The 25,339-nt window shown below is 39.5% G+C and overlaps 3 protein-coding genes and 1 pseudogene across 6 annotated transcripts in view; 2 read left to right on the forward strand and 2 right to left on the reverse strand.

The window, feature by feature from the left end:
• LOC149038665 (uncharacterized) lies at window positions 1–2,950 on the reverse strand. The gene is made up of 2 exons (XM_089183718.1): window positions 2,518–2,950; window positions 1–209 (listed from the first exon to the last, which is right to left on the reverse strand). The coding sequence occupies exons 1-2, from the start codon at window positions 2,828–2,830 to the stop codon at window positions 148–150; spliced, it is 375 nt and encodes a 124-aa protein (XP_089039844.1). The 5' UTR covers window positions 2,831–2,950; the 3' UTR covers window positions 1–147.
• LOC113670380 (sodium-coupled monocarboxylate transporter 1) lies at window positions 725–13,913 on the forward strand. Of its 3 annotated transcripts, XM_089183710.1 has the most exons (17): window positions 758–830; window positions 4,811–4,917; window positions 5,180–5,564; window positions 6,311–6,376; window positions 6,696–6,747; window positions 7,202–7,269; window positions 7,356–7,510; window positions 8,367–8,507; window positions 9,564–9,693; window positions 10,229–10,317; window positions 10,596–10,705; window positions 10,888–10,958; window positions 11,462–11,548; window positions 12,131–12,336; window positions 12,549–12,649; window positions 12,776–12,924; window positions 13,550–13,913. In XM_089183710.1, exons 3-17 carry the CDS (start codon window positions 5,220–5,222, stop codon window positions 13,592–13,594), a joined length of 1,815 nt encoding a protein of 604 aa, XP_089039836.1. In that variant the 5' UTR covers window positions 758–830; window positions 4,811–4,917; window positions 5,180–5,219; the 3' UTR covers window positions 13,595–13,913. The 3 variants fall into 3 exon arrangements, with proteins under 3 accessions (XP_089039835.1, XP_089039836.1, XP_027042323.2); XM_089183709.1 differs by lacking the exon at window positions 4,811–4,917 and having other exon boundaries at window positions 725–830; XM_027186522.2 differs by lacking the exon at window positions 758–830 and having other exon boundaries at window positions 4,886–5,026.
• LOC113670378 (ankyrin repeat and BTB/POZ domain-containing protein 2) overlaps window positions 13,748–25,339 on the reverse strand; it is a 17,937-nt gene continuing 6,345 nt past the window's right edge. The window contains exons 7-19 of the mRNA XM_027186518.2: window positions 24,943–25,044; window positions 23,871–23,964; window positions 19,347–19,562; window positions 19,047–19,108; window positions 18,524–18,587; window positions 17,732–17,910; window positions 17,442–17,550; window positions 16,653–16,762; window positions 16,140–16,226; window positions 15,560–15,625; window positions 15,356–15,469; window positions 14,604–14,720; window positions 13,748–14,351 (exon numbers count right to left, since the gene is read on the reverse strand). Of these exons, the coding sequence (XP_027042319.2) occupies window positions 14,262–14,351; window positions 14,604–14,720; window positions 15,356–15,469; window positions 15,560–15,625; window positions 16,140–16,226; window positions 16,653–16,762; window positions 17,442–17,550; window positions 17,732–17,910; window positions 18,524–18,587; window positions 19,047–19,108; window positions 19,347–19,562; window positions 23,871–23,964; window positions 24,943–25,044 (1,410 nt within the window). The 3' untranslated portion in view covers window positions 13,748–14,261. The remainder of the gene's footprint in view (window positions 14,352–14,603; window positions 14,721–15,355; window positions 15,470–15,559; window positions 15,626–16,139; window positions 16,227–16,652; window positions 16,763–17,441; window positions 17,551–17,731; window positions 17,911–18,523; window positions 18,588–19,046; window positions 19,109–19,346; window positions 19,563–23,870; window positions 23,965–24,942; window positions 25,045–25,339) is intronic.
• On the forward strand, window positions 21,715–22,999 carry LOC149038666 (uncharacterized; annotated as a pseudogene). The gene has a single exon (XR_016180232.1). The product of XR_016180232.1 is annotated as an uncharacterized LOC149038666 (transcript).

Below are 25,339 nucleotides of genomic sequence, written 5' to 3' on the forward strand. Positions count from 1 at the left end.
GTCTTAGCTACTTCTTTTGAGTAATTTATGCAAAAGAGTCTGACTTTATATTTAATCCAATCCCAAGCAACTCTCACATCTGAAAATTCCTCCCCCTCTTTTTTCCATTGGTCTAGCTTTTCTTTCATCTTTTGAACAAAATTTTCATCAGTCAATAAGGAAGTATTCATTTTCCAAAACCCCGGGCCTCGCTGACATTCTTCGATTTCCTGTAGATGTAAGAAAATTGCTGAGTGATCAGACCTTATTGCTGCAATGATGTTGACATCTTTAATCAAGTCCTGAAGTGAATTTGAGATGAGCCAATAATCTAATCTACAAAAAATAAATGGAGATTTTTGGGACCATGTAAAGCTTTTTGCTTGGGGATTTTTTACACGCCATACATCATGCAAATTAAATGTTGTTTGTAATTCTTCAATGCGTTCAACAACTTTCTTCCTTAATACCAGTATCCCACCTTTTTTGTCCAGTAGCGGATTAATGGGACAATTGAAGTCACCACCTATTATTATTGCCCCCGCAGGGTTTTTGGCCCCAGAGGGCCAAAAACCCGAGGAGGCACCTTAGGACTCCCCGCGTAATATAGAGGAAGACTGGAGAAGAGAAAATGTAGGTATTTTCGGTAGATCGTAACCAGAAAAAATCTCGATTTGATCGCTTGCACGGCCGCAAGGTATCAACGTTTTTCCCGCAAATGGTCATGGGCGGCCAGCAAAAACGCGCGCGAGTACTATTGGGATCGGCGTCCTTGATACAAGCTTTGTCCTTGTCGAGATTTCGAGTTAAGCGTCCCTGAAAAGCGTCGAGAAGCGTTTCCAAGTCCAACGGTAAGTGTGTATAGCATCTTTCTAACAATTAAAGGTAGTTTTGAGTTTAAAAGGTGATCAAAATCCGTCAAAAGAGAAACAGTTGTGTGAAGTCTCGATCGAAGGCGACGGAGGGTCCACAGCTCAGTCAGCTAACGTGAGAACTTAAAGCAAAGAACTTGCAGCATAATTAAAGTATAACCAGATATCAAATACATGAAAAAATTGAGCTTCTAACTCGTTTGCTTTGATGTTGGATTATTCTCAGAGTTATAGAGTTTCATTTGTGTTATACAGAAGTTAATACAGAAATAATTTCACCGATGCTCAGAAGACGGTGTAAGTTTAGCATTTTGACCGAAAGACTCAGTTAACTCCGATTTGTCAGCCGCAAATCAAGCTTATTGCACAAAGCCGAAAGACTCGGCAATTTCTGGATTTGTCAGAGGCAAGTCTGCCACCTATAACATTCCAATGTCAAAACTCACCCAAGTCCCTACATTCTGCTTCTTCTTGATCGTGAAGAACAAACAAATCCTAAGTTGAACCACACAGCAAAAAAAAACATCCCAAGCACTTCCCAAAACTACATTTTGTACACTTGTAGTATTTTGAGATCCAAAATTATTAAAACCAAAGTACTGAGCCGCAATTCCGTAACAACATAACAGAAAAATTACACAACTGTAAACAACAAGCCCAACTAAAAAAAAAAACAATAGAAAATGGTACTGTAGGGCGGGGGCAGCTCTAGTGAGAACTATAACTAGTTTTATCTTCATAAGCGAGACCTTCTTTCCTTAGAACGTCAATTAAATGATCATAGAATTGCACAGCTTGATTATCATTGTTTGGACCGTAAACATTCACTAAAAAATATTTTTCATCATTGATTTGAACTTCAATACTAATATATCTCCCATTGGGATCAATGACTTTTTTAATTATCTTGCAATCAAACCCCTTTCGAAAGAGTATTGCAACACCCCTTGAACCACTACTCCCATGAGCGAGCTCCAGAGGGGCACCCCATTCAGCTTTCCATTGTTTCTCATTGTTTCCAGTTGAATGCGTTTCTTGAAGAAAAATAATATTTGCATTTTGTTTTCTGCACCATGCAAAAATTGCGCGTCGTTTCTTAAAATTGCTCAAGCCTCTAACATTTAATGAAAGCATTCTAAAATCACTCATTTCTGCTATGATTTTTCTTATTTGGTACGGAAAAAACCTGGAAGACCATTTGCCTTATAACACACCTTTGAATAATTATTTGCATCGCTCTACACAAAGAAACGAAAACACTGACACAAAAATATAAACACATAGTAAATAATTTAGCTTGGAAAATAATATCAAATTTCAAATTTTCATCTTTCCTCCTGAAGGAGTGTAGCATCCTTTCTCTCCCCTTCAGCCGCACTCGCTCCAAACCGATAAATATTAACTTAATAACATGATTGACAGTAATTATGGCTTCCTATAAATGTATTTTATCATTTGTCAAAAAAAAAAAGATTAACAAAGAGCGGCCTTCGAATTCGTGAAATTAAATGAAGAGCTAGATAATTCATCTTAAAATATTGTAGACAGTTCTAGAGCAAAGATAGTATATTTGATAGTAAAGCAATACGCGATCAAGTCCAGTAGTCGGTTTAGCTGGTGTTGGCATTTTCAGCTTGCAGGTAGAAGGACTTAAGTTTTGACTCACCATTCAATTTAAAAATGATCCTGGCCGGTACGCTCCAAGGAATATAGGCGAATTGGACATCTTCTCGACTACGGATTTCATTCAGGTGCCTCTCTTTAAGCTTTTTGCGCTGCTCCCTCACAGATTTTGATACGTCGTCTGAAATGTATAGATTTGCTTCATGGAAAGGATTCTCTCTTAACTTAGAGGCCGCATTACGCAAGATGTATTCCTTGGCGGTATATTTTAATAAATATACGTGAACTGGCCTAGGTAGAGTTGCACCACTTGTAGGACTTTGCCTTTGTTTGATATTTGTGCGGTGGGCCCGCATTACTTCTATCTCCTCTATCTCAATCTACACTTGAACTAAACTAACTGGTTAAAACCTCGTAAATATATCTAATCAAAAAACACGCAAGCCAAGCTTACTCTCGTGAATATACCTAACCAAAGAGCACGCAAGCCGAGCTTAGCGATAATGGCTGTTTCCTAACGGAAATAGCAGCTGAGGGCTGGTCAACCACGGCAGATTAAATAAGTAAGACTTTGTTTGAAAGCGAAAATTATTTGATAACATCTACGGTATAGTAAGTTCCTGCGACAATAACTGAGTTAACATCACGTTACAAAATCAATAACTACCAGCTAGAAGCACAGCTAGCATATTTAGTCAAATTTGCCCAATTTTTACTGCGGTTTGCTCATTTTACTTCTCTACACTCCAAATTAGTCTTTTATTCCTTGGAATCACTTTTTTCATGAATACATTGACATTTTGTTCTCTCTTATTTAGTCTACTGATAACCTCTAGCTAGTAGGATCTTACTAGAGGCTTAGAAAATATTTGAAGTACAGCTTGCATATTTAATTAACTTTGCCCAATTTTTATTACGGTCTGCTTCAAGCAGACTGCAAGTTGCATTTCACTTTTTGGTATTCCATTTTAGTCCTATACTATATTGGAATCATTTTTTTTTCAAGAATATCTTCTTGTTGCCACTGCTTACTTGATAGCACAGCACAAAAGCTATGAGCATCAAATTACTCTTTATGGGGAATCGGCTAAAACTAAATTAGGCATTATTTGGCGATAAGCAAAGGGTTTCTAGTTGGTGTTCAAATAAGAAACGTTTGATTTATTTTTAATAGTAGCAATTTTTATTAAAAAATACTGTAAATAACACAAGCACAGGTTAATCTCATTCATATAATTGAATAAATTATGTATATATAATAGATGACCATTCAATATTTTCAAGAATAACTTGCCTTAAGGTTTTCATACAGTGATACCTGCTGATAAATATCATTGAAATACAAATTTGGTGAACGAAATACAAATTTGGTGAACTAGAATCATGTTATCCTATGAATACCTAAAGATGAATTGATTTTAGTATTTCAGACAATGGTTAGCCTTGTCAACAATACTTCTAATCAAACACAAATATCATGAAAATAGAGACTGTTCCTTTCTAAGAAATTCCACTCATATTTAGGCAGTGTTACATGACAAACTTCGGTAAATCTGGTTGACATGTTCAAATCTAAAATGAATTTAAAGTCAAATTCATTTAGAACTGGTTATATTTGTATTGAAATAAAACAATATTGTAATAGCCGACAATTTCCGATAATCATCCGACTCGGAAACTCGTTACTAGTGCTCCTTGGGCGTACCTCCAGCCGGTAGGATTTAGGCATAACCTTTTCTCAGGGATGGAAATCCTTGTATAACACCGTAGTTTATATGATAAAAATTGATCTAATGATTTTGTATATTGGAGACATTCGAAATGATTTGTATGAGGTGCTAGTTACCTTCGAGTTTCTCATATTCTTGGTGATGTTTACATTTGTAAGGCAGATTAAATAAAGTTCCATTTTGTGAACAACTGACTTTCGACTTTGATTGATGATGTAGTTACGCACCGAAGGTATCGAAATGTGAAAGAATACAAATATCATTTTCCGTAGGAAAACAAATTACAGGTGCACTGTTCTGTTGGCCGTACCCTCCGCTCTCTTTAATCTTCTCTTGGTCGTTGTGTTATACAGTTCCAAGGTTCCTGTTTATCTGATTCCTGATTTTCTTAATTGTCTCAACATGACTCATTTAATTACGGCCAAATCAATTGTGTTATGATAAACAGATCAACACCCACTGTCAGATAGATTTACTGAATTGATACCTCGTTTTAATTACCCATTGTTGAAGCGCAGGAGAACTTGACGATCTCTTCAAATGAATTGGAAGGACACAGTTTATGACTTTGTAGTTTTGATATCATTGTGTGTTTTTCATTTACAGACACAGCGCTTTAATTCCCTTCCTTGGGAAGTGGCGCAATAAATACAATGTTGCAGATGGAGTACGTGACGCATAACGAAGAGTAACACAATTTCTAAAAAGCCGCGGTAAATTGATTGACACAAATAATTCGTTCCGACTATGGCCCAAGTGTTTATTGTTTCCTTTTATCTCTGCTATTTCGGGAAAGTTAAATTGCTGGAGGCTTGAAGAGAGGTAGCGATTGTAAACTGCTTCTTTTCCTTGCGTTGATGTTTTATTATGTGACAATTGCTGTCTGTTTCAGAAGGACCGCAAGGCTAACATGCAAATTATGCTTTCCTTATTTGCTCAGGAGTAAGTTCTTCTCTGTTCGCCTTTTTACTATAGATAGCGCAGTCCTCGGAAATCGGCTCTAATTGACGCAGTTATGGCCGAAGACCACTTCAGTATTGTCGACTATGTTGTCTTCTCCATCATGTTACTTATCTCGGCGCTGATCGGGATTTGGTATGGCTGCGGACCGGGTGGAAACAAACAAAGGACAACGGCCGAGTATCTTCTGGGCGACCGCCAAATGAAGAACTGGCCTGTCGCCATATCGATTCTAGTGTCATTCCTCTCAGCGATCACTCTCCTTGGATTACCAGCAGAGATCTACACCTATGGAACACAGTTCTACTTGATCATCATAAGCTACGTATTGATTTGTATACCTGTGAGCGCCGTCTACATTCCAATGTTTAGACGAATCAAGATCACTTCGGTGAACGAGGTAGGCCAACGAAGTTAGAAAGAAATCGCAACCGTTACTCAACACCTGTCAAAATTGAGAAAGTGTTAGGGCCAATTTCTATGACTAATTTTTCTGATCGAGTCAACTTATCTTCAGCGTTTGATAATTTTTGCATATTAAAGAAGCTTTTAGGGGTTTAGTTGGATAGTTATTATTAATTATCAGCCAGCCCAACAGGTTCTTTTGTGTATGTTTTGAAAAGTTCACAAACTTAGTCACGTGAAGTTCGCTTCCTCCATACCATTTTCACGATTTCCGCCTTTGTTTTCTTAGAGCGAAAAAAGCCAGCTCTGTAAGTTAGATAGTATGATGATGAATTATAATATCTTTGATTGGAATGGCAGGCATGTTTTCATTGCAACACTCACGCAGTTTGTGGTTAAACTTTAACCCTTCTGTAAGATTAATGATGCAGCAAGTGTCATGAATCAAGTATCACCTTTACGACCCATTTTCTTTTCATCGCTGCATGACGCACTTATTTCCGCCCTGCGCATGGGAAGATTTAAGACGAGTCAAGTTAAGCTTGTCTGGGTTCTGACCCTCATTATCATCACTAGCTCACGGTCTTACTAAACCGCTTACAGACCTGTCACCGGCTGCGTTGCTCAAAGCCTCAAAGCGTTGTTCTTTCATTCATTCACTCATTCAATCACTTTTTATTCCTTCCTATTAATCTGTTTATCTATTCATATCATTTTTTTTTATTTATCTGTTTTCCTTAGTACCTTGACATGCGCTTTTCTTTTGGTGCAAGAATGCTTGGCTGTGCATTCTTCTTGCTATCGGTGGTAAGTACATTTTCATCGAAATTATTCTTCCTTTCCTTTCTTTGAAATGGAAGACAACCATGGCGTTAGGTAGCAACTTGTTCGAAAAAAGTAACTCTTAAACGTATAAAAGATTACTCGAACGATCCATTCCCCCGCCCTTCCCGTAAAGCAACCGTTCCGTCCCTTCCCTGAGCAAGTGTAATTTAATTTTCTTCAGCCCAAAAAAACTCTCAGAGAAGTCAAACAATACTATATGCTCAATTTTACTTTTCATTCGGAAGAGCTCTTCTAACGTGTAGTATGATACCATTATCAACTTTTCCTTGATCTCTTGCAGACTCTGTATCTGTTCGTGGCGTTGTTTGCTCCTTCACTGGCATTGGAAGCGGGTAAGTGAGTTACAATAATCACCATGATTCGCTTAGTGTTGGTCATCATGATCCATTTAGTGTTGGAGGGAAGGATGTGGGGTATTCTTGTGTTCTAGTTACTTAGCGCAACGGTTTTAAAATTGTTGTGTTAGTCAATATGGAGTGTTGCCTTTTGTTGACTAGGGTAAATCGGAGAAATCTGAGAATGCCCCAGAGAGGAGGTACTGATGCCCATTACAAAGTCAACCATAACGCCAAGTTTGAGAATTGATCAAATGTAACAACCACGTTAGCCTTTTCACCAAACATGCACTAAATCCCTTTGAAATACAACACATGGGTCTTTCCTAAGCCTTTCCTTATTACAACTTTTCCGCATGAGTCCGAGTAAATTTCCATTTATAATCTTAATCCACCTGATTTGAATTGACGTTCCGTACAGAAGAAAGAAATTATCTTTTCTTAATTCCAGTTGCAGGTATTCCGCTCTCAGTTTCCATCGTCGCTACAGGGGTTGTGTGTACTTTTTACACTTCTCTGGTGAGAACTATTTCGGTCGATATTCCATAACTTGCTTCATTTTGTTTTAAAACTAGTCCACAACCAGGATGTTCATGTATTTGTAGGGTGGTCTCAAGGCAGTGGTTTGGACAGACGTATTTCAATCGATCATTATACTGGCAGGTCTTATTACAGTTGCTGTCAGTGGAAGTTTAGAAGTAGGCGGGCTGAGCAAAGTCTGGGAGATCAATAAAAAACACGGACGAATCAACTTCTCTGAGTATGTATGAAATGCAAATATTTGTACAATTATTGATTTACAGTCAAAAGCATACCTGCTTCCATTGTCGAGGAATCTATACGGACTCCGCAATCGCTGGTTAACTCGATATCAATCGAAGAGGACTGTATATCGACTTCTTTTCCAAGTTTTATTCTCGACGAATCCGCCGACATCTTAACAATTCATTCAATCAATTCTCTCGTTGTAATAGTTCAAACGTTCTCCCAAATCCAAATTCCCAAGTCAACCTATTGTAATGTGTCTATATTCAATTCTTATTACCCAAAAGCACGCTTCCCCTACCTTATTAGGCGAACTAAACGCGTGCAATTACAATTTCTCTCTTACAGTAAATCAACTGCGGACTTTGTTTACAATATTATGACATATGTCACACTCTCTAATGCAATCATTTACAATTCCGTGACATAATGAATATTTACCAGGACATTTAATTAATGACTTAATTCGTAACTAATATTCCCCGAAATCCCTATAGCCTGGCAATACTAGTCAAATATATAATACAGGCCGACTTAGTATGAGACATTCCGAGTAGTCCCGACAGAAGTCGAAATTATAAACATGACTTTCCGATTTGTGCATCAGATGTACACTAGTATTACTAATGGGACAGGGGACACTCGTGAAAGTTATACCATCGAGATGGATTTATCAGGCAAAAATCCTGCATGTTGGAAAGAAAATGCTCTTGCGTAACACTGAGTAGATGCAGAAAAAGAATGAGTAATGTTTGAGAACCTCTTTTCAATTAAAATACTATGAACAAATTGGCGAGTGAATACTGGATTTTTTGCTCACACTTAGTTTTGTTGACATACTCCTTCCTTAGTTTCAACCCAGACCCCCGGATTCGTAACACGTTCTGGACGCTTACCATGGGAGGCACTATCGCCCTGCTCCCAGTCTGGGCAACCACTCAATACTTTGTACAGCGGTATCTCGCAGTAAGGACACTCAAAGAGGCTAAAAGGTCAGTTTGGATAGTTATCATAGTAATTTTTTTCGCGCTCATGTGACCAACAGGTACGACTTTACAGAGCTAGTTTACGTCCATGAAGAACAGGATAAGGTGAAGACCTTCCGAAACGACACGAAGCTATCCACAAATCAAAATCGCATAATTTATGGTTCACATTACTCTGAACTCGTACTCATTTCTTTGCTGTAAGCAGGAGAAAAGAGATATATAAGCTTAATCCTGACATGAGCCGTCAAACCTTGCATCTCCTCCATTAAATCTAATTAAATTGCCTAAAAACTGGCAATAGGTTTTTGCAGATTGGGTCCACCAGCTTCATAACGAGAGAATCCCGCGTCACATCCTTGGTTAAGCCTCTAGCCAGTGGAAGCCGCCACTTTGGTATAGTGCATGCGCTTCTCACTTGTATAGTGCGTGCGCCTCTCGCGTGTATAAGTTATGCGCAGTAAGGTTGCGCAATGTAATAGAAAGAAATTACTTCAGAGATCTAACTAAGGATCTTCAGAGCGCGCAAGAGTACACAACAACAGCTCAAGGAAGGATAAAAAATAATAAAATAACCCATTCCTTTAGGATCATCGTACCTTCACTTTCATTACGAGAAGTCCTCCTATATCTAAAGGTACCCAGATTGGATAAAAGTCGAAGTTAACTTTGTTTGAATACACTTCGTAAGATATTAAGACGGAGTCCACTCCACAAACATTGCCTTACGACAAGGGCATCTGCTCACCATCACCAAACATGAAACTCAGAGAACTTTACCATACCAAAGCATGTAACTGAAAGATTACGTCGCCATTTAATTTTAATAATCATTGTTGATAAAAGTTTTTTTTTATTTTTAGTTTTAGAATTTAATGTAACATTGTAATTCATGTCTATGCAAGACTAGTGACATTAAACACATTATTACTATTATTAGTATCATTTTTTATATTATCCCTAACCCCAACGAATAGTGCAAATGTGGTCATTCACCGCAAGCATTCAGGTTCTCAGAATTGTGTGTTATTTGATGCACTTGTATTTCTTCATGCCTTACAGAGCGTTATGGCTGAATATACCTGGGCTGATCATTGTGGTAACTATTTGTACACTGGACGGAATGGTGATATTTGCAACATACGCTGATTGTGATCTGAGAGAAACTAAGAAGATCTCGAGAGGCGACCAGGTAAAGATCAGATTCAGGGAAAGGATATGGGGTTCTATTCCAGCGCCTTTACATCGCAATGTATAAACATGTGTGGATTTTAAATTCTATGAATTAATACTTTTCTTTGTTTGGGACCGGGAAGGTAGTTGTATGTTTGGGATCCCCAAAAGCTTTGTACGTGGGAGATTCGATCGCCAGCCGCTGTTAAGAAAAACGAGCCCGCATCCTTAACAAGGAGACCGGACCCGAGAACGGTAGAAATCGAGAACGATCGATGAGATCGATCGAATATTTTCGGACAAATCCTACATGAGAAGAGGCTACCCCTAATTCTCCCCCCACCCTCTTCATTTTGATGTAGTATCATCTGCATGTTGCGAGGCGAGACTCTTATCTTGCTCAAAATACTTTAAATTAATTTTGTGTAAATAGTCAGACGGTTTCTCCGTTATTGCTGGGGCTATTTATATTCCGTAATACTGCAATGGCAATTCTTAAACTTAGCGTTCTTTTAATATATTATTTTAGGGATTATTCTTCAAATATTTTTCAGGTTCTTCCGTATTTCGTCATTAACAAGCTTGGACATCTCAAGGGCCTGCCTGGAATGTTTACTGCTTGTCTGTACGGCGCTGCTCTCAGGTACCTAGCTTGACATATAATTCTACATCTTTATTAGACGCAACACTTCTTGCATCATCATCGATTATCCTCTGAGAGACGCCTTTCTATTCAAGATCATTCGCTTGATACCTCTGATAAATCCTTATTCATTGTCAGCTTTTCACACATCATTACGATTTTTCAACTTTTTAGGTTCCAATATCAACGTGAGAAAAATACTAACGAAGACCAACTTCCATTTGGCCACAAAGGATCTATTTAGTGCTTATCTATTTCTGTATTTATTTTCCTACCAGCACAATATCCTCGGCTTTAAATGCCATGTCCCTTGTGACAGTTGAAGATCTCATTAAGCGAAGAATAAATTTAACCGACTCTGAAGCCACAAAAATTAGTAAAGTAATGGGTAAGATAACTTTTTACTCAAATATCAGTCTATACACATTTATTTAACTCAGGAGCACAAACTTCAATGCTTCAATACTTCTTGCACACACTTCTCAGGACACCCGGTGGGGCGACCGGCGTGTTGCTTTTGAAGTGTTTATTTGCTTTTGAAGTCTATTTTCACGTATTTTCCCCTCTTAGCGGTCTTCTATGGCGGAATTGTGATGGGTGGAGCTTTTGCAGTGAAATATACTGGTGCAATGGTTCTCCAGGTAAGACGTCATTTCTTACCTGAGTTACGACATTTTTCAGCCTGTGGTGCAGACTGTCTCGAAACACCATATCCAAGTTAACTTTCAGAACCGAATCATTTCTGTGGGTATTGCACTGTCAGTACAATACTCATATCGCCTTCGGCTGAATGAGTGAGTGAGTGTAAGAATGTAGGCCCGCGGTCCATGCATGAAATTCGTTTTCATGGTTAAAGCACTGCCCACATGTACGCTTTGGTGGCCTATTTTTTGATTCGGTAACAAAATCAATTCAGTATTGTCATATCCAAACGATCTTAACCGTGTAATTCTAGCTTTCATTAGCTTGAAGCCCGTACTTCGAATTTTCATCGGCCACAAATAATATAAACTTTGATGTTCGTTGACTGCCTTCTTTGCTTTAGTTTTGCGGCACTCACCTGGTACGAAAAAGCTCTCAATCTCAGCTAGCAAGTAAAGTAAGCAGTGATCATGTTAAAACATTTGTTTCATATTTTCCTCAGCTTGCTTATAGTATCACTGGTATCTTTGGTGGAGCACTGCTTGCAGTTGTCACACTTGGAATGTTTGTTCCAAGGATGAACTCAAAGGTGACTGTTACCAAGCCTTGGCAACGTGTACATAATCCGAAACTTGAATCGGTTGTTCCCAGTTGAAATTCAAATACCACTTCTGAAAACAGTTTGGAGAGGGCATTTTCAGAAGGGAACGCACCTTTAACTCTCTACATCCTAAAATCAGTATCCACATTCTCTAGACTCCTTTCTATACATTTCCATTGGTACTGACATGGAGAATTCGCTCAAGTATGAAAGCCGGGGGCTTCCTAGTTTGGGGATCATTTCCCTCATCCTCATGATGTCAATGAATGATTCTGCAGTATCAATATAAATAGAAATTCAATGCTGGTCACTCTTAGGGTTTAATGGGTTAAAAAAAACTCCCTTTAAGAGCAAACTTTTTTTTAAATGCAACTCGTTGTTGGTAGTGACATAATTTTTTTTCAAGAGACGAGGTAGCTTACGTTTTCGAGGGTACATATTTTCCTGAAGTAAATTGTTCTTCGAGAGAAAACATCTTTTAAGGAGAACGCAAGCGATATTGGAATTCTTGGGTCGTAGGTGATGGGACTTAACTACTAAATCTTACAGTGATTTGGCCCCCATTTGCAGGGTGTCTACTTCGGAGTTCTGACAGGTGTTGCGTTATCAGCATGGGTGTTCGTTGGTTCTGTTTTCTACCCGCCTGATACCAACCCAGGCCTACGTTCGGTAGAGGGGTGTTCATTTTACCAACAAGCTCTGATAAACGACACACAGGGGATTCTATCCAAATATGACAATGGAACCATTAGAAACCGTTTCAAACCACATACGGGGTAAGACCAGATCGCGCCTGATTTCTTTAGTTAATTTATGATCTTCACTTGCTTTTCGCTCAGTTATTTCAAACTTACTGTTTCTTTAAGATAATGAAGATTTTAAAACGCTGTAATGGGAAACTTCGTTTTAAATGACTCTCCGAAGTGGTTTTGTGTGGCTGAAACTGTTCAAATAACTAATACCATTGTGCTTTTTTTTCCATTTCCAGCACTCCGTTAGCTGACCTATACAGCTTGTCTTATTTTTGGATTTCTGGAGTGTCATTTGGTGCAGCATTCATTGTGGGATTGATCGCAAGTTTTGCCTTCGGTAATAACAATAAAATCATTGTAGCTTTGAGGTAACGTTCATGATTTGGTAGCCAGTTTTCTATTGCAGGGGATAACCTACATCAGTTTGCCTTTTACTCAGAGTTTTCTCTTTGTTTCACATAAGAAACTGAGGCAGACAGGCGTAAGAAAGTGGATTCCAAGTTGCTATTCCCAACAAAAGCTTGGTTACGCGGCTTTCTGCCTGGTCACAAATTCACATGGGAAGAAGAAGAAGTGGCGTATCTAAGCCAGGGAAATGAGGTCCAAAATGAGGTAAACGTGTAGCCTACCGTGTAGCCTTACCCTCCCCCCCCCCACCCCCCCACCACCAGGAAGAAATGGAATGGAGGCTAGTAAAATTGTCTTCCCTTCCAAAATGAAGAGCATGTCTGCGTCATTGCTGTTTAAATTTCAAAAACTGCATCACAGAGGCCCACGCAAGTAACACTTTCAAAGCTTTTTGGATGAATACCTAGTCCAAAGCTTTAGATCCTGATTACAGATCTTCGCCTATAGCCTCAGCTAAGGCAGCCAAAACAATGAAAGGGGGAGGGATGCTTTTGAATTTTTTTATAATTGCTCTATCCAAGAAAAGTTATTTTGAAATTTGAATGATACACCGAGTTACTCTGATCAAAATATGCTAGAAGATGGTCGTAAAGGATACCAGTGGCCAATACTTCAAAGAAGAATTCGAGGTTTTGGTTACGAAAACATATTTTGCTCCTAGAGGTCGGCCTTCCCTAGATTGACAATCTCCACGTCACTTAACTCAGAAGGCCTCCTTCGGGCTATCGGGCTATATCGGAGTATACCAATCGTTAAAGTAATCCTTGATTTTCAAATTTGATATCATTTTCCTCCGTTATGACCCTGTCTCTAACTTTGTTATTTTCAGAAACAAGAGAACGATCTCCTGAAAAACGAGGATACCAAATTGTAGTCAGACGTGTTCATATGATCATTGTATCAAAAGCAATCCAGCAATATATCTTCATAGCTCTTTCGATGTCGCATTCAGCCCATGGTAGCTGAAAAAAGCGGACATTCGATTGCCATTTTCAGCAGTAGCAATAATAAACTAGTAACCACAATAACCCAGTATCGAACAGTATGTTAAAGAAACACATAACTTGGTATCATTTAACTTCTTTGAGGCTGAAAGTTTTGACAACAGCCAAATCGGCAGAAGGCAACACCACATAGTTTTGCCAGTTTTTTTTTGAAAAAAAAAAATTAAATAAAGCATAATGTCCTTCTCAGGTTCGTATTAGTTGGGTTCTATTGTCAGTATACATACGTGTATGCACATTCACTCTTCCAAGGTATTGATCCACTGGGTGGTTTGAGATTCGTTTCATGACGGATTATTCTTTTCATGAAGGATTATTCTTTTCACTGAAACTTTTCACTCCCCACCCCCCCTCCATGGACAAATGACGCTCGTTAGCGCGCACATGAATAAGCATGACGGCAAAAATTTTCTCTATCATAAGAGTGTCTCCAGGTCCCTCTGTGTTCTCTTTGAATGGCGCGTCTTCAAAACACGGGTGTTGGTCAGCCTGTGTGTGCAGGTATACAAACTCAATCAGCCCACCTTCAAAAGCAATTCAAAACTGGACGGGTGACCTTCCGGGTGGTTTCGCTGTACTGTTAGCTTTGATTCTTTCAATCAAACAAGACTTCAGGGCTTGTAAAAGCTATGAAGAAAAAGCAAGATTAAAACCAAGCCACAAGAAGGACCAACATAGTTAAGATCAAATTGATGTTAAGAAGGTTACAAAACGAGAATCATTATCTATATCCCCTCTCGGCTAAAAAGAAAACAGTCTACACGCTTATCCGTCCTTATACTAGAATAAAACAATATGTGATTGTGACACACACGATAACACACAGTAAGCAGGCTAGTGACCAGTCTCCAGCCTTCCTTCATTTCACATCGCAGTTACCTCATTGCTATTGTTGTTAAACAAACTGTCCCTAAAATTCTTGACTTCCATCATGGCTGCCAGGTTTTTCAAAATGAAACCTGCGCAATAGCTGAGCAGCTCTTTTGCCTCACACAACTGAAAAGTTACAGCAAGAAGTCCCATCAAACCATCGGCAATATATCATTAATAGAGCGTTCCCTATTTATGGTAATTCCTGAGAGTTCTAATTAAAATTAAAATTTTTAAGTCGCGACCCTTCCGTCAGGGAGGCACAGAGGTCATATTTACCACACGTTTACGGTAATTCTTTTGAAATGTTATTTTTCCTTCAATATAGGGTGTTTAAATCGTTCTCGTTTCCTCACAACCTTAATTTTGCCTTCGAGTGCTTTTCTATTCGGCGTCGCAAAATTAAAGCCAAGGTCATAACAAAGGGTAATCAGAGAAAAGAAAATATGATTAATTTATGAGAACTAAAAGTATAAAAAAAAAAGCAAACTTCATGAAGCGCGGGGATAACTGGATGACCAAGGCCTTTGATTTTGGATTTGCATCTGATTGGTTGAGAGGGGGTGTGATTTCTTTACAGACTCAATTAAAAATTGCCCTACGTTTCAAGTGTCAAATACTGGTGGGGTGGGTTGAAATCTGAATTTGAGAAATGGCGCCCTTTGGACTCCCGGGTTGTGGTTGACGCAACTGTAAGCAGAAATGAATGGATGAACGAAAAATCAAACTTAAAATAAAAGGAAGATCAACGATTTACTCACATTTGCGAAAACGTATGTGTCGACAACGTTTTCACAGTCAAGGTGTTTCGCAGCAAGACGCTCACAATGACGTTTTAATGAGTCCAACATGAAGTACTGCGAAGCCTGTAACAACTATGTGGGAAACAAAGACGGAAAAGCAAGTTAAGAAGTGAACAAACTACAGATCTCCCAAATGCACGAAAAAAAAAATCAATCACAAACCTCCAGAATTTTATTTTGATGTACAGGATCGTCCAGCGCTCCGCTGTATAAAAACTGAATCACAAGCTAAGAAAGTAAAGATGGTATTATTATCACCTCTCATTAATATATATTAAATAGGTGTAAAGCTGCCTCCTCCATGTGGTAGGCCATACTATCTCCTCTTCCCCCGGGCAGAATAAAAAGGGAAACAACGACAAGAAATCTACCCAACCAAACAAAATGTCGTCAAGTTTCCCTTCGAAGGATTGCCGTTCACTTTGGCTGGTCGTAAGAGGATGGAGAGCTTAGTGTCTTCCCACAGCAAACGAAAGAATAACCACCCCGATCCATACAATAGTACACTGATGTGGGCCTGATTGTTTACAGGGCGGATAACGCTATCCACTCACTGGATGAGTCTTTACCCATAGAATAAGTGTTAACAAGACGCACTGTGCTATATCCAGTGGATAAACACTCGTCCAGCGGATAGCGCTTTCTACCCTTAAAAACGACGGCGACATAAAATCTGTGATGACTATCGTGTAGAGAAAGCAGCGTCCATAAACGCAAATGTTACTTCAATCATAATCCTTACCATAAATATTTCATATTTTATGTCAGTTATTTCAATACAGGGGGTGCTCCCATCGTTCGGCTCGATAGTCTTGTTTGACAGCATCGCCTTTAAAGTGGAAGACAATCCAGTTAGAGAAACAAAAGACACGTAAATGCCGATATATCTTAATTACTTTGTCGATATATCTCAATTATATCTTAACCCTTCAACTCCCAGGACCGGATTCATACTTCTACCTCCTATAACTGCTTTGAATTTCCTGGTAAATTAGGTAAGCGCAGTTTTTGAACAGGTTCTCTGGTTGAGAAGGGGGCGAAGAGGAAAGCGAAAAGAAAGAGAGCGAAAAGGGGTTGGGGTAGGAGAGAGGGAGGGGTAGGTGGAAACTGCTTGCCTTGCCGCACCCCCCACTCCCAGGAGAATTTGGCGCTATTTCAAGTCAAAACCCTCTAGCTAGTTAATTTTAATATTCTTGTCTTCTCTCAGTTGGATAATACACTAAAACTGTGACAAAAGCGCACTCGTATAACAGACCTTAAACTTCTTTGAGGCGGTGGCCAGGATGATTTTATGAGCGTAAAACGGTCGCCCTTCAACAACAAACGTGATGTCAGACATCTCAGGGCTGTTAATGTAATCTGGGCCTGTCAGTGAAATGTAAAACATATCAAGTAAACAAACCTGTATCAACTCAAACTTAGTTAAACGGCCTTGCCTACCACGAGTCTCATATGACTCCTATAATGGTAGAGCGTCCAAAGACCGAACGGTCGTAGCTTCTTATTGGAAGCCCTCAGAAGCCCTAGGAAGCACTATTAGAGGCACTCGGAATTTTTTTTCCCAGTCTGCCGGTGTCAATCATTGAATGACATCGTTTTTTTTTCCAGTATATCAGACTTCTTCCATAACTAAACGAATTATAAAGCTGAGGTGCTTACAGAGCAAGTCTCCCATGAGTGATGAAATAAATCCGGGACTGCATTGTCTTGAGTTCTCACTAAGTCTTTTCACAATTCCCTCTGATCTGATCGGACACAGTTTTGTTTCAAGGAGACTGACTAAACGCGCTTAGCATGCGACAGACCCTCATTATTGGGCTACGGGACACGCGTTTCTCCTTCCACGGGTAGATTTGAGAAGAGTCGGGGAGAGTTTGCGGGAAGTCTTCCACTAACAGTGCCAGACCCCGCACTGACTCGTGTTACTCAAGGCTTCATAATTTCCCGCGGTTGAAGAAACACTCAGGCCAAAGAACAAATAATGAGGGCCTGGTCGCCAGCAAAAACGTGCTCTAAAGACCATCTAAGTGAATGTGTTGCTCACCGATTCTGATTGACGTCTGTGTTATGGGGAGTATCTCGATCTTCTTTAGAGGTTGACGGCCAAAACAACACGACAGCACCGAGGCAAGCTCCTTCGACAGAGCAACGTCCTAAATTTATCACAGTAAAAACCAATTAAAACCGCGTGTTACGTCTACCTTTGAAGTCGTAACTATAACAAACACTACCAGAACGTAAGGACTGTCTATTTTCTTCAAGACACATAACAATATATCTATTTTTTTCCACAAGGCACTAAGTTCTCCCGATCACTGATTCAATGTTTGTTACCTCACATTCCTTGAAAATATTGAACAGGATGACAAGTCCGTCCTCACAGAAGTCACTTGTGTACTCATTAGTCGGCATTGATTGAAAGTCACGCAACAAACATTTGAGGAATGCCTTTTGTCCTCGTTCGTACGCGTGACCTACAGTTTGACTCCAACAATGGATGTTCCATGGCACACCTGAGCAGGACAAATGGAGAAAGTAGGTGGATTTTGTGATATATATATATATATATATATATATATATATATATATATATATATATATTTGTATAGTGACTGTGTAGTCTTTATGCAACAGGTGCGCAGTTGTCTATTGGCTCTCCAAAGTGATTAAGCATTGCACAGATTTTGCAATTCTACGCTCTGTGATTGGTCTGTAAAATCGGTTTAGACTTAGCCAATCGCATTTTGTGCGTTTGAGAAAGGGGAGCGGGAATGGTGCAGTGTTGAGAGAGCTCACCTCCCAAGGCTGTGGCCTGGAACTAGCGTCACATGTGAGTTGAGTTTGTTGTCGGTTCTCGTCCTCACTCTGTGAATTTTTTTCTCCAGGTCCTCCGGTTTCCCACCCTCCAAAAAATTTTAACATTCCCAAAATCAACTTGATCTGGAAACAGTGGACAAGAAGAGCCACCTGGTGGAATGTCCACTCCTAAATTCATATTTTCATTATCTTCACTTTGTATTACACGATCTCCTTGGCCTTTGAGATAAATTTTTTTGCTTGTTTTCTTTGCTTTTATGATGCTCAGACGAAATACACTCTTAGAGGTAATGCATCATTCATTCTTACCCAAACTTCTCAACTCCATTGCGATTTCAAGGAATCCATGCTCACAGCTGTGGTACAGAGCCTCCTTAAAAGAGCGAAACATGCGAAGTTGAACAATGAGATATGTAAAGAAGAGTTAAGAATTTAACCCTTTTAATCCCCTAAGAGTGACTAGGGATATCACCCTTCAATCAAACATAAAGGTCATGAGGATTAAAGAATTGACCACCAATGCAAGAAGCTCCTGGTTATCAGTAAAATGATCCTTATCCAGCACCACAGGAAATGTAAAGAGAACATTGAAGAGAATATGAATATTGATGTTAGGGTTTTACGGGTTGAGGAATTCAAATTATGACATCTCACTGGAATCCTGTGGTACCATCTTATTCTGCACGTCATCTACCTTTCTTGTTTTTTTCAAAGTTCATTAACCATTGTCCTTATTACCTTGAATCAGTTTTTATTTTATTTCAATAGGCTTCACTCGTACAAAAAGGTAAAAACCTAGCTTGTTAAGTCAACACTTCGAGAGGACATATACCTCAAGAGCCATGCTTTTTTTCTTTGTTAATTTCATTTCGTTTCCTTCATCCGAGAGAGAACCTGGGTTGAGGCAAAAAAAAAAAAGAAAGAAAGAAAGAGAAAAACAGAGTTCAGAACATCAGAGTAACACAGTGTAAAAGACAAAGATTAATCCTTTTGCGCAATTTTCCCAAGAGCCTTACCAGTTTGGCTCGAACTCGAGGTAGTAGTTTAGCCTCTTTTTATATATTGCGTCCACAAAAGAAATTATTACTACTTCGGCGCTTTAAGCTTCAAATAAAATCGTTTATAAACTAACCTTCGGTAAGAATTTCTGTAAGTGACAACATGTCGTTTTCCCGTCGTGGACCAGGCTCCGCCAGTAGTTTCCGCAAGATGTTTTTGAGCCCATGTGCAGCCGCAGCAGCATACGCGTTTCCAAACCCCCGCAATCCTGGGCTGAAAGAACACGTGTTAACGCTGACATAGGGATCTGCAGCTTTCCTCAGGAGCATGGAGACGACTTCGTAATTACCTGGGGCGGATGAAGCTACTATTAAACTCGGGTGATTAGAGAAAACCAAAGCAATGCTCCAAACAACAACACGAACAAATGAATAAATTGCACCTGAAATTGGTATTATTCGTATATACTGAAAGTTTTACGTCAATATCCTCACAACTTACAATATTGCTCTACCCTAAGCTTGCAAGCGTCTGAAATTCTTCCAGCTGGAAATTATATTTATCCTGCTTAGGGATGAAGTGGTTATATCAAACTTTGTAAGATTACCAAATAAAGAGAGCTAATCCCATTATTTTAAAAAGAGGGTGTGAATGGGGTTAACCGACTAGCGACAAAGGGCGTAAAAAATTACTGACTACCGACGAAACGGGGAAAAAATTACCGACTAGCGACAAATAAATTCTAACCGACAACCGACAACCGACATGGTCAGACGTGATAGGGATGTTTGTATTCAGAAAGAACAGCATTTTGACGATTTCTAGCTCAGAAAATCCTTCTTCACCCGACGTAACCACATTAATTCCAAATTTAGCCGAATTATAGAATTTCTTGTCTTCAAATTACTTTAAATCCACGGCATCCTTCTTTTCGGTGAGAAGCGTGGGCTCATTTCTAGAACAGCGGCTCGTAATCGGGCTGACAAGACGCCCTGCTGTCTCATTTCAAGAACAGCGGATCACAATCGAGCCGACGAGACGCCCTGCTGTTGTCTTTTTATTACTCGTTGTTTGTTCATGCGGTCGGGTCATGACTGGGATTGCTAAAGTCATCGTGAGTTTTTTTCGAAAAGGTGAAGAAGTCGCCATCGAACGTCATCGAAGCAGGGTCCCAGTAGACAAAGAAGCTCATAGAGGAGTATCTGAACTAAAAAAACATCTTGCGGAGTTTTTAGGACTAAAGGAGCAGGCACATCAATATGGAATTGGCGGATTTTCGTTAAAGTTATTTCGCCTGGCGAAATCGCCTGCGGGCAAATGCGAAAATTTTGCAATTGTGACGGATGGGCAATGGCAGCTTGAACTTCCAAATTTAATATCGGATGAAAGTAGCAGTGAGCTCAACGTAAGTGTGGAACGCGTGCAGCGGAGTTTGATGAATCACTTTAGTTCTGTAGTTAAATATTAAGCTCAAATATTAACGTGGTTAAACTCTGGTTCCACCGTTTTTTGTTTGTTGTTTTGTGGAGCGGAATGTTTTTTTTTCTTTTTCACCGTCCATTTGAATGCGAAAATTGAGAAGAAAAATCTCTACAAAGAAGTAGCGAGTAAATCAGTTTATAAGCTTCTTTCTGATTAATTCGTGAATGAACAACAGTGTAGCTTAACATATTAAAGACCCCGTTCATTTATACACGTCCTTAAATTTATTCGTTTCTGAAAACCAGACGTTCAAATAATATTCAATTCTCTCCTCGAGGGAAGCTACGCACGAGAGATTTCGCTCGATGTGCACGTTTTATACATCTTGACGAGCATTTGCTGATAAGAACTGTGTAAGTTTCTCAAAAGCCTACTAAGAGAAAACTTAAAACACACGGTATTTAATATTTTAGTACACATTATCCAAGAGGTCACAAACTGGACCGGAAAGCCAGTAGTGTTGCTGAAGGCGTCGGCTACATCTGATAAAAGCAAGCAGAAGTCAATGAACGACACTGAGAAGAAAGGTGACGAGTCAAAAGTGAGAAGGAAACGGAAATCACGAGAAGAAGCAAAAGAAGATGAAAATCTGGCAAAGAGGATCATGACTGAAGGAGGTGACATCGAGAGAAACGAAAGGCAACAAGGAGACCTTCAAAAGTTTCAGGATGGTAGGGCTGAATTAGCACTTGTAGTTCGTTTACCTGATTTTCAAAAGTCATAAATTTCGCTACTTTGGAAATTCTGCGGTATTCCTTGTTTATAAACACTGCCTTGTTTATACAACGAAAAACGCTCACTTGGTGCGTTCGCTATGTAAAGATAGTTTCTTTTAAATTCCGGCTAAAAACTGTATTATTATCACTTTGATGGGCATTGTGGCGCATTTTGCGTGCTAAAATAAAGAATTTGCCGGGCTAAAATGTATTTTTAAAAATAAACCAAGACAACCAATGATCGCGCCGTCTTCTTGTAGCGTAGGTAAAAGAAACCGTGGAGCTATTTTTAAAGCCCAAATCATGGCTGAAAACACAGAAAACAACAAGTTGAGCGAGATGCCTGCAACCAATGGTCCACAGGGAACTGTATCACAGAAGACGCAAGTACCTGTGTCTTTGCATAGAAAGGCTATAAAAGAACGTGATGGACATTAACCCCCAATTTGTAGATGATCTGCTGCTCGAAACGTTGCTCACAACAGTAATGGAAAATTTGCACGCCGTTTCGCACCTTAAACACGAGACATTTACGGTACTTACATATGCCCAGGATTTTGGAACAATTTGCAAGGAATCTCTGAAGCGCACATTTAGATGGGCAGCAAAGTACTACACGCATGACAAATCCTACAATCCGGTACCTCAATCCGCCATGCCCTTTCTGCTATAGCTACGATGACACCTTTGCCAAGTGAGGACATAACACCAGGGATGGAAGGACAGATCAAAGAGTGGCTAGAGAGTTACAGACCAGTACGCCAACGGACGGTTAGGAGTGAGACCACAAAAGATAAGGCTGGGGCCTTGCCGCCAGCTGTCTACGCCGTTCACCACACCGACGAGTCTGAAGAGAGGCTTCGATATCCTGAAGAAAACACTGTATCGTCAGCAAATGCACAAAGCGTTGTCAGCATACAATTTGTGGACGAAGGGGATGTTACTGAGGTGTTTGAGGATCACAGAGAAGTACAAATCGATGAGTATGAGACAGATTCGGATGACGAGGAATCAGATTTTGAAGAACATCCAGAGGTTGTCAACAGAGCGTGTGTTACCCGATCCGGCAGGGCTGTTCGTGCATTTGTGCGTCTCGACATGTAAGAGGTACTAACAGTTAAAAAATCCATTTAACGGTGCAGATTGATACGTATGACAACCAAATTTTTGGCAAAAAAAAAGAGAAAAAAAAGAAACCTCGCAGAAAAGCCACGAGAGCCGTTGAATAATAAGTGTGGTGAGTTTTTGTGGACGTCTCGGAAAAAAGACTTCCGTAGCTTACAAATTAAAATTAGGTATCCCAGGGGCTAGAGTGGGCGTTTCATTCTTTGTAGAATTTACCTCTCTTGATTTACCTCGATGCCCCGTAGTCGACAGGAAACAAATTCACATCTATAATAAAAGCTTTGGTGAATTTTATCGGTATACTAGATTTGCAAACAAAAGTGGGGTAGATGAGCACGTTGCTAAATTAAAAAACAGCGTTAACGAGGTTTAAGTGAAAACAAATAATGAATTATTACAAGTATTACACTTCGTCTAGAGTTTAAAGTCTTAAAACTGGGCAAATTGCATAATAAATGTGAATAATTAACGTGTATTTTTAATTATTAACTGAGATTTACCGACAACCGACAAAGGTCAAAAATCTTAACCGACAACCGACAAAGTAATGAAATTTTAACCGACAACCGACATTTTGACCCCTCCATTCAGACCCTCTAAAAATGAAATAAATTTCATTTAACCTGCGGGTGAAAGTCAAGCTAAGAAATGATCCTCGCAGGGAGACTGTAATTTTCAACAATTTCAAAAAAGAAGCCTGAAAAAATTCAAAACTCGAAAACAAAAATTCGAAACCTGCATATTTTCAAGCTTCTTTTCTGCAATTTCTTAGGTAGCTCGCAGTCCACCTGCGACGGTTTTTACTTTGCTTCTAAGAGAGCTTTATTGCTTTCTGGTTTAGATTTTCTGCGTAGTTCAATTATCAACCACCATTCTAGAGAGGGGTCGTCTCTAAAATTGATAAGTTAATCAAAGCCATAGATTTAATCAGGAATTAAAATAACAATTTTCTATGCCTTAGAAAATTAACTCATTGACCTCTAAGAGTGATTATCATCTAATTTCTCCTTATAATATCATCCAGAATCACACATTAACGTCACAAGAATAAAGGAAATGATCACCGACTAAAGAAGCCCTTGACTGTTCAAGAAATTCTCCTTGTCAGCACCTTAAAGTATGTATGAAAACAATTTGGAGAATATGCATACTGATGTTACGTGTAAAGTGTTAGGAACGAAAAAAAAATAGATCGGAGAGGAACAAGTATTGGCAGGATTTCAGGTAGTTACATCAATCAGGCGCAGACACACTCACCCGCGGATTATCATACAAGAACTATTTGGAATACGCCAGAGATCAATACGCACGTGACATGAGGTCAGATGCGTTACCTGTTGCGGCAGCCAACTGTAATGGAGTCTCCACTTGGTTTTCTTTCCCATGATTCATAGCTCCGTTTGGATTTGCTCCAGCGTCTAACAATAGCTGTTGATGATTAAGGGATAATGTTTTGTCTTGATTTCAGAGGCGGAATACAAAAGTGGGTGACAGACTTAAGAGTCCGGCCCAAAGAAAACTTGGGCCGGGTTGTTCAAAACAGGATTGACCTAACACGGGATTAGTGTAAATTTTCAATTGGGTTTAATAGCTTTGCAAATAGGAGATTTTTATTTTTTATTTTTTCCTGTTAGTATCAAGTCATATTGAGATAAAACCCAACAAATCCGTAGCTCTTAAACGCGCTTTTCTTCCAGAAATTAGAGCCAAAGTTAACTTTTGATCCTCGATTAATGTTAACCCTCTTTCGAACAACCCGGCCTTGGAGGAGAACCGTAGAAAGGGAAAAAAAGGACAGAGGCTAGACATGGGGGCAGCTTGACCGACTGGCAACTAACAGAAATCAGTGGCACTTTCTGGCTAAGGCCGTATGCGCATGGACACACGAAGAGGACTAACAGACTTTATCAACTGCCAAAACTGATCTGGGAGCAAGAAAACTAAAAAAAAAAAAAGAAAAAAAACAATGCGAGGCAAAATAGGGAGAGGAGTCCGAATGTAACCTCATCTTTCTTTCTGGGACCAACATTGTGGACAGATTTGAGTCAATTAGGTAAGTTGCAGAAATGAGAGGAGGTAAAACTATGTTTTAATAATGCGACATTTAGTTCGGTTGTCAAAGATATTTCGGGAAAGTGTATCAAAATTTCAGTGATATAAGTTTTAAGAGATTTCGCCCAGCCATAGGCTTAGCTTCCAAAGGGCTTTATTTTCTTGAAATAACATTTAATTGTACATGTGAACCCTCATTATTCCTTGGCCGGGGTAAAGCAAGGCTCCTGATGGGGGGGGGGGGGGGGGAACGGGAGGGGAGGGGTTATCAAAGCCCTTCCTCCCTAACTCCCTTCACCTCCTCGCATTTTTACGACACTAGTAATGTTTCTCCTTCCATGACATTTACATCACCTGACACACGTTCACGTGACCTTTCATGGCCGCAAAAGACAGTGCGGTCCAGGAGATGAGCTCCAAGTTTAGGAGTGGATAGATTTGTTTGTTGTTTGGAACCTTGGAAAGGGGAAAAAATATAGATTATAGATTTATACATGTTGCTTACAAAACGCCCAAATTTTTAGCCCGCCCTCGTGTGGCATGATATCACCTCATTTACGTTGTCTGTAACCTTGACCCTTCAACCCCTGAATAATTTCTCCTTACAATATCACCCCTAAAATAACACATTAAGGTCATGAGAATAAAGGAAATGATCAACTAAAGAAGTTCTTGATTGTTAAACCAGTTCTCCGTAACACTATCTTAGAAGATGTCTAGAGAACAATATGGAGAATATGCATAATGATTT

The sequence above is a fragment of the Pocillopora damicornis genome, chromosome 10 (genome assembly GCF_964200805.1).
Source record: "Pocillopora damicornis chromosome 10, jaPocDami1.2, whole genome shotgun sequence".
Taxonomy (NCBI): Eukaryota; Metazoa; Cnidaria; class Anthozoa; order Scleractinia; family Pocilloporidae; genus Pocillopora; species Pocillopora damicornis.